Source organism: Bombina bombina, chromosome 1, assembly GCF_027579735.1.
Source record: "Bombina bombina isolate aBomBom1 chromosome 1, aBomBom1.pri, whole genome shotgun sequence".
Classification (NCBI taxonomy): Eukaryota; Metazoa; Chordata; class Amphibia; order Anura; family Bombinatoridae; genus Bombina; species Bombina bombina.
The window spans coordinates 1,362,879,755-1,362,887,295 of record NC_069499.1 but is presented as its reverse complement, the minus strand read 5'-3'; the positions used below and the strand labels follow the sequence as shown (position 1 = coordinate 1,362,887,295).

General features: G+C 39.4%; 1 protein-coding gene across 1 annotated transcript in view; it reads left to right on the top strand.

Moving 5' to 3' along the window:
• Window positions 1-4,752: 4,752 nt before the first annotated feature.
• RFX5 (regulatory factor X5) overlaps window positions 4,753-7,541 on the top strand; it is a 496,889-nt gene continuing 494,100 nt past the window's right edge. Inside the window, exons 1-2 of the mRNA XM_053703857.1 lie at window positions 4,753-4,798; window positions 6,850-7,131. Coding sequence (XP_053559832.1) covers window positions 7,075-7,131 — 57 coding nt within the window. The 5' untranslated portion in view covers window positions 4,753-4,798; window positions 6,850-7,074. The remainder of the gene's footprint in view (window positions 4,799-6,849; window positions 7,132-7,541) is intronic.

Here is a 7,541-nt window from a genome sequence, read left to right as displayed (position 1 = left end):
CAAGCTTGAACAATCTTGATCCCAGCCGCTCTGTCTTCCTCCAGGCGGCTCCATCTTCATCCATCGAGGGACCGGCATCTTCTTCATCCCTGCGGAGGCGAAGCGGTCGATGCATGGAGGCAGAGGTCCAGCAAAGGTCCATCTTCATCCAGGCGGCTCCATTTTCATCCATCGAGGGACCGGCATCTTCTTCATCCCTGCGGAGGCGAAGCGGTCGATGCGTGGAGGCAGAGGTCCAGCAAAGATCCATCCTCATCCAGGCATCTCCATCCATCGAGAGACCAGCATCTTCTTCATCCCTGCGGAGGTGGAGGTCCAGGCAGAGGTTCATCAATCTGACGTGGAGGTCCTCTTCATGCAATCGTCTGCCGCAAACTGAGGATTCAAATGCAAGGTACCCCTTTTATACTGAGGGTACCATTACATTCCAATTGGCTAAAAAAATTAATCAGCCAATAGAAATTACAGGTGAAACTCGAAAAATTAGAAAATCGTGCAAAAGTTCATTTATTTCACGAATGCAACTTAAAAGGTGAAACTAATATATGAGATAGACTCATTACATGCAAAGCAAGATAGTTCAAGCCGTGATTTGTCATAATTGTGATGATTATGGCTTACAGCTCATGAAAACACCAAATCCATAATCTCAGAAAATTATAATATTGTGAAAAGGTGCAATATTCTAGGCTCAAAGTGTCCCACTCCAATCAGCTAATTAAGCCATAACACCTGCAAAGGGTTCCTGAGCCTTTAAATGGTCTCTCAGTCTGGTTCAGTAGGAATCACAATCATGGGAAAGACTGCTGACCTGACAGTTGTGCAGAAAACCATCATTGACACCCTCCATAAGGAGGGAAAGCCTCAAAATGTAATTGCAAAAGAAGTTGGATGTTCACAAAGTGCTGTATCAAAGCACATTAATAGAAAGTTATGTGGAAGGGAAAAGTGTGGAAGAAAAAGGTGCACAAGCAGCAGGGATGACTGCAGCCTGGAGAGGATTGTCAGGAAAAGGCCACTCAAAAGTGTTGGGGACTTTCACAAGGAGTGGACTGAGGCTGGAGTCAGTGCATCAAAAGCCACCACACACAGACGGATCCTGGACATGGGCTTCAAATGTTGTATTCCTCTTGTCAAGCCACTCCTGAACAACAAAAAACGTCAGAAGCGTCTTACCAGGGCTAAAGAAAAACAGACCTAGTCTGTTGCGCAGTGGTCCAAAGTCCTCTTTTCTGATGAGAGCAAATTTTGCATCTCATTTGGAAACCAAGGACCCAGAGTATGGAGGAAGAATGGAGAGGCACACACTGCAATATGCTTGAAGTCCAGCGTGAAGTTTCCACAGTCTGTGTTGATTTGAGGAGCCATGTCATCTGCTGGTGTTATTCCACTGTGCTTCATTAAGTCCAGGGTCAACGCAGCCATCTACCAGGAGATTTTGGAGCACTTCATGCTTCCTTCTGCAGACGAGCTCTATGGGGTTGCTGACTTCATTTTCCAGCAGGACTTGGCACCTGCCCGCACTACCAAAAGCACCAAAATCTGGTTCAATGACCGTGGGATTACTGTGCTTGATTGGCCAGTAAACTCGCCTGACCTGAACCCCATAGAGAATCTATGGGGCATTGCCAAGAGAAAGAGGATACATGAGACTGAACAATGCAGAAGAGCAGCTGAAGGCCGTTATTGAAGCATCCTGGTCTTTCATAACACCTCAGCAGTGCCACAGGCTGATAGCTTCCATGCCATGCTGCGTTGAGGCAGTAATTGCTGCAAAGGGGGCCCAAACCAAGTACTGAGTACATACAGTATGCATGCTTATACTTTTCAGAGGTACGATATTGTTCTATGTGCAATCCTTGTTTTATTTATTGCATGTAATATTCTAATTTTCTGAGATTGTGGATTTGGGGTTTTCATGAGCTGTAAGCCATAATCATCACAATTATGACAAATCACGGCTTGAGCTATCTTGCTTTGCATGCAATGAGTCTATCTCATATATTAGTTTCACCTTTTAAGTTGCATTAGTGAAATAAATGAACTTTTGCACGATATTCTAATTTTTTGAGTTTCACCTGTAGAGCTGCTTAAATCCTATTGGCTGTTCAAATCAGCCAGTAGGATTTAAGCAGCTCTCATTCCTTTTGGCTGATTTGCATCAGCCAATAGGAATGAGAGCTGCTTAAATCCTATTGGATCTTCATCCATCGGTCCCTCAATGGATAAAGATGGAGCCGCCTGGATGAAGATTCTCACCCATGGATTTTGTTTAGAGTTTTTATAGCAGATATGTCTTTCCCTTAGGTATGGGTATACCCAAGAAAAAGGTCAGTTGTAGGTATGATGGAGTGATAACTTCTATCTTAAAAAAAACACATCAACATAAGCTCACTAGGTAAATATGGTAGGGTGGATGATGTGGCATTTCTTAAAACAAGCTGAGAACAAGCTGTTCCATGCATGTATAATTGGCTTGTGCACATGTTTAAAGCAGAATCATGAATCTGGAACCAAGACAAACCCAAAATTAAAGGTTGATCTGGGATTTGTATTAGTTCTTTGTGGAGTACCTGAAAAGGCTAGCAACTAGGAAATGTTTTGATTGCTACTATTCCAGAATCAAGAAGTTGTCTTCTACTAGTTGTATTTTTGAAGAGTGACTTCTTTTCTGTGGAATAATGCCTTATAAATATTAGCAAATGTAAGGTTCAAGAAAGTGCTGGCAGCACCAGAATAATTTGGTTGTTAATATGCTAATATCTTCTAGTCAGGGGCTTGTCTAAGACAGGTAGGATAATTTAAGAGCACGTGCCCTTTCACACCAAAATACACATGGAATCTCTGAGTCTTCCTTCTAAGACTTAGCTTAAAGGGATATGAAACCCACATGTTTCTTTCTTTCATGATTCAGATAGAGCATGCACTTTTAATTAACTTTCTAATTTACTCCTATTATCAGTTTTTCTTCGTTCTCTTGGTATCTTTATTTGAAAAAGCAGGAATCTACATTTAGCCATCAATCAGCAAGCGCTGAACCACATTCCTATTTTTCAAATAAATATATCAAGAGAACGAAGACAAAATGATAATAGGAGTAAATTAGAACAAATTGGGTTTCATATCCCTTTAAAGGGACATGAAACCCAATTTTTTCTTTCATGATTTAGAAAGAACATGCATTTTCAAACAACTTTCTAATTTACTTCAAGTACCTAATTTGCTTCATTCTCTGTATATCCTTTGCTGAAAAGCATATATAGATAGGCTCAGCAGCTGGTGATTGGTAGCTGCACATAGATGCCTCATGTGATTGGCTGACCCATGTGTATTGCTATTTCTTCAACAAAGGATATCTAAAGAATTAAGCAAATTTGATAATAGCAGTACATTGAAATGTTGTTTAAAATTTGTATTGTCTGCATGAATCATGATAGAAAAAAAATTGGGTTTAGTGGTGTGATAACCATATAGTACTGCAGCCCTATGGGTTCCACTTACTCAGTATGGGGGGAGTACTGTTGGAAAGGACAATACAAATATTGGGTTTCACTGGAATATTACATCTGCTACTTTCTCTTTTTTTTGTTGCCACTTGGAGTACCAAGATTTCAAATGGGTACATAGAGCTATAAAAATGGATGCTAATGTCCTAATTACTGTGTTTGCATTTAAAAAAATTCGTCCAGTAGGTGAATGAAAATTGTATTTCCATGATAAATGACAGTGTCACAAATAGACTGGCAATTAGTTATGCTTACCTTCTGTGCCCTCAGTTGTATGGAACGGACATATCTGTGTGGTGTGAAAAGTTGTTCATTACACTGCCAGCCCTATAAACAGACTTGTTCTTTCCCTGGCTGTTCTGACAGCTTCCAGGTTCCTTCCTGAATTTTGTGTATCATGAGTCAACCATGACTCCTGTTCACCCTATACTAACCATTGGGCTAAGCTCTCTAGCCAAGCTTCATAAAGTTCAAACTCCTCTGCCTAGTTCCAGAAATGATAGGCTTCAACACAAGTGTCAACTCATCTGTAAAGCATTAATTTGTGTCAGCACTAATCAGTGTAACCTACCTACCCACTGCCAAGCTTCTTTATTTCTTGAATTATTAGACCTTCTTTAGCCAAGATTTTCAGTTCAAGATTGGAGTCAAGTAACTGCTTGTTTTTTTGTTGTTGTTGCTATGAAGTATTCAGGATTTTTGTTTTCAATGTATCAATAGTGTTTCACAGTAACAATTTACTGTTTTACTTGGCAGCCCTGCTGCTAGATCATGTGTCGTTACGTCACGTCATTACTATATACATACAATTCACAATGTATCAATTTTAGGAAAAAATAAAACGTATTTGCTACTTGCCATCATGCAAAACACATGCAGTCAATACTATCATTGTTTAGTTAATTTATGTTTATTCATTGCATTGATAAAATGAAACCTGCTTATATTACAGATAACAATGTAACAAAGTTTGCTATACTGTAAAGTTGCATGCGTTGATCTTTTAAACTGGGCGTGGCCTATTTACTCCTCTACACATCAACTATACTCGAATGTTGTGACACAAAGCACACACCCTTTTTTCTGCGCGCCCTTGCTGGCTCTGACAATTTGCAAATCCATACTCTGTTGCTAAGGAGAAAAACAATAGTAGAGCCAATGAGGATTAACAAATTCTTGTTTCCGGGCAAACTATTGCATACGGACCAATCACATTTTGAGATGTGGAGAAAGTACTCTGTCCTGTCAACCAATAAGAAAAAAAGAAAAGGCGGAAGACTCCCGAGACGGCGGTAGGTTGATTCCCGGGTATTTTGTCCCCGTGTCCGTGGGTTGTGGTGATGGGTTACCAAAAGAGTGGGTCACATTACCAATCTGTTTATTCGTTTGATGGGGATAAATACGGTAGCAAGGTGTATACAAGTCATAAGACAGGAGGGTTGGGATTGAGGTCGTAATTAAGCTTCAGCAAGAAGCTATGAGGGGTAATTTAGCAGCAGGGACACACTTGCGGTGTAATAAGACATCAAAAGGTAGTCATGGAGACTGTTAGGCACTAGTCAGTGCATGTGTAAGGCAGTAGCAGTAGGGAGCAGATATAAGGAAGGGCGTAAATAAGTGTTATGCGGTAGGTGGCCTCAGGCTTATGCCAGCAGGAAGCAGACAAGAGGTAATTATATGACAGGGTAGCTGTGAGTTGTATTATGACAGCAGGGGGGCAGATTTATACAACCATTTGGAAGACATTAGAGAGCATAAGATTTAGGGCCAGTTGTAACAATGTAGCAGATGACACGTTAATAAAATAACATAAGGTTAGGACTTAGGGGACAAGCGTGAGTATGTTTAGGCAGTGGGGTACAGATATATGGATGATATCAAACGTATCAAAAAACGTACTTTTTGAATTTAAAACGTTTAGTAGAATGGTTTTCCTGTAAAAACAACAAAACGCCATGCACTTGGTTTAAAAATGTTACAATATTAGGAATCTTCTCCAGTCTCTTTTAAACGAACCCCTTTTCCAACCAACCTGTGGCGCACGCAAAGCCCACCTGTCAATAAGGCTAACCTGGGTCTGGCAATGACCCTTAAAGTAAGTTAGCAATTATAAAATCATATGCACAACATTTACTACATTATAAAGTGTGACAAATATGCAGTATTTACCCCAATGTGATCAAGTAACAGAACATTGATTAAAACTTTTTTCAGACACACACATAATTGATCTATAAACTCATTGACAGACAGTAACACAAAGCAGTTAACCCTTGGTGACTGGTAATGAAGCAAACCCATGCATAATTTTGCTGCCTATTCTTTAACCCATACAGAAAAAGAAGTAGCATGATAAATTTAGCCATTAAAGGGACATGAACCCCATTTTTTTCTTTCATTATTCATGGAGAGCATACATTTTTTCCCAATTTACTTCCATTATCTAATTTGTGTCATTATCTTGGTATTATTTGATAAGCATACCTAGGTAGGCTTAGTAGCTGCTGATTGGTGGCTGCACATATATGCCTCATGTTATTGGCTCATCCATGTGCATTGCTTTTTGTTCAACAAATTGATAATGCACAGGAATGGGGAGCAGTGCTAAAAATAGCAATTAGAGGACCTACTATGTGATATACAGTAGGTAATACGGGGCCAGATCTCCAGATCTGTAATGAAACAAATAGTGGTAATACATGTTAAAGTTATTCCATTAATTTAATGAATGCTTTCAGTAATGATAGTGCAATGCAGGATGGGAGATCTCCAATGAAATCTCTCAAAAGAGTGATGTATATGCCCTTAGTATACACTCAAGTGAAAGACAACTCTTAAGAAATAATGAAAATAATTTAATATGAATGATTATACAACAACAATAAAAATATTATTTATCCGGTTTTTCAACAAATTCATAAACAATTTGACTTGAACCAAATGGTTAAAAAAATCTGAAAACAGATGAAAAAAAAAGCGTTATTGATAGCAAAGTTCAAGTACCTGTCACATAATGTAGATCCCAAAGAGGGTGGGGAAAATCAGTTGTGTTCTCCAAATAGGAAATGTGTTCTTCAAATAACAGATACTCGGTCCAAAGTTTGTGAGTGGTGAGGGTGGGTAAAAACTAGGTTACCTTTTCTCCGCTCTGAAAAGTGGTGTGTAGATCATTCAATGTCCTTTGTGTCAGCCTGAAAAGCTGCGTGATTACACGGACATCCATTTTCCTATATGTTGAATGGATCTCCGTGTGGAAATAGAAGAGGATGTTGGTTGCATTCTGGGTTTTCGGTAGCCGTTAGTAATAGTCCTTTTATTTTCTTTTTTTTCCCTCATAATATAGCCGTTGCCGGTATCAGCCAAGTCAGCCTGTGTAGCTGAACCGGGAAATACAAAAGAATGCCAATCGGGGTACGCCTTTACGCGTTTCAGCTCTGAAAGCTTTTGTCTAAGAGTACTCTAACGGCTGCCGAAAACCCAGATTGCAACCAACATCCTCTTCTATTTCCACTCGGAGATCCGTTCAACATATAGGGAAATAGATGTCCGTGTGATCACACAGCTTTTCATGCTGACACGCAAGACATTGAAGGATCTACACACCGCTTTTCAGAGCGTCGAAAAGGTAACCTAGTTTTTACCCACCCTCACCACTCACAAACTTTGGACCGTAGTATGCTATTTGAAGAACACAATTCCTATTTGGAGAACACAACTGATTTTCCCCACCATCTTTGGGATTTACATTATGTGACCGGCACTTGGACATTGCTGTCAATAACGCTGGAATTTTTTTGCATCTGATTTTTAAATTTTGTAAAAAAAATTTTGGTTTTCAAAAGAGTTTTATTGAGATAAAGTAAGTTTTCACTTCAAAATTGAAAATAAAATAATGTTCTATGATAACTCTGTGTGCATGTGTGAAGAGGGTGTAGTTTAACAAGTTTTCCATTGTGGTATAACAACCTCAGTAATGTAGCTTGTGCTGTTTTAGCAGATATTGTAAGGTGACAAGTATCTGCTACTAAAACAATA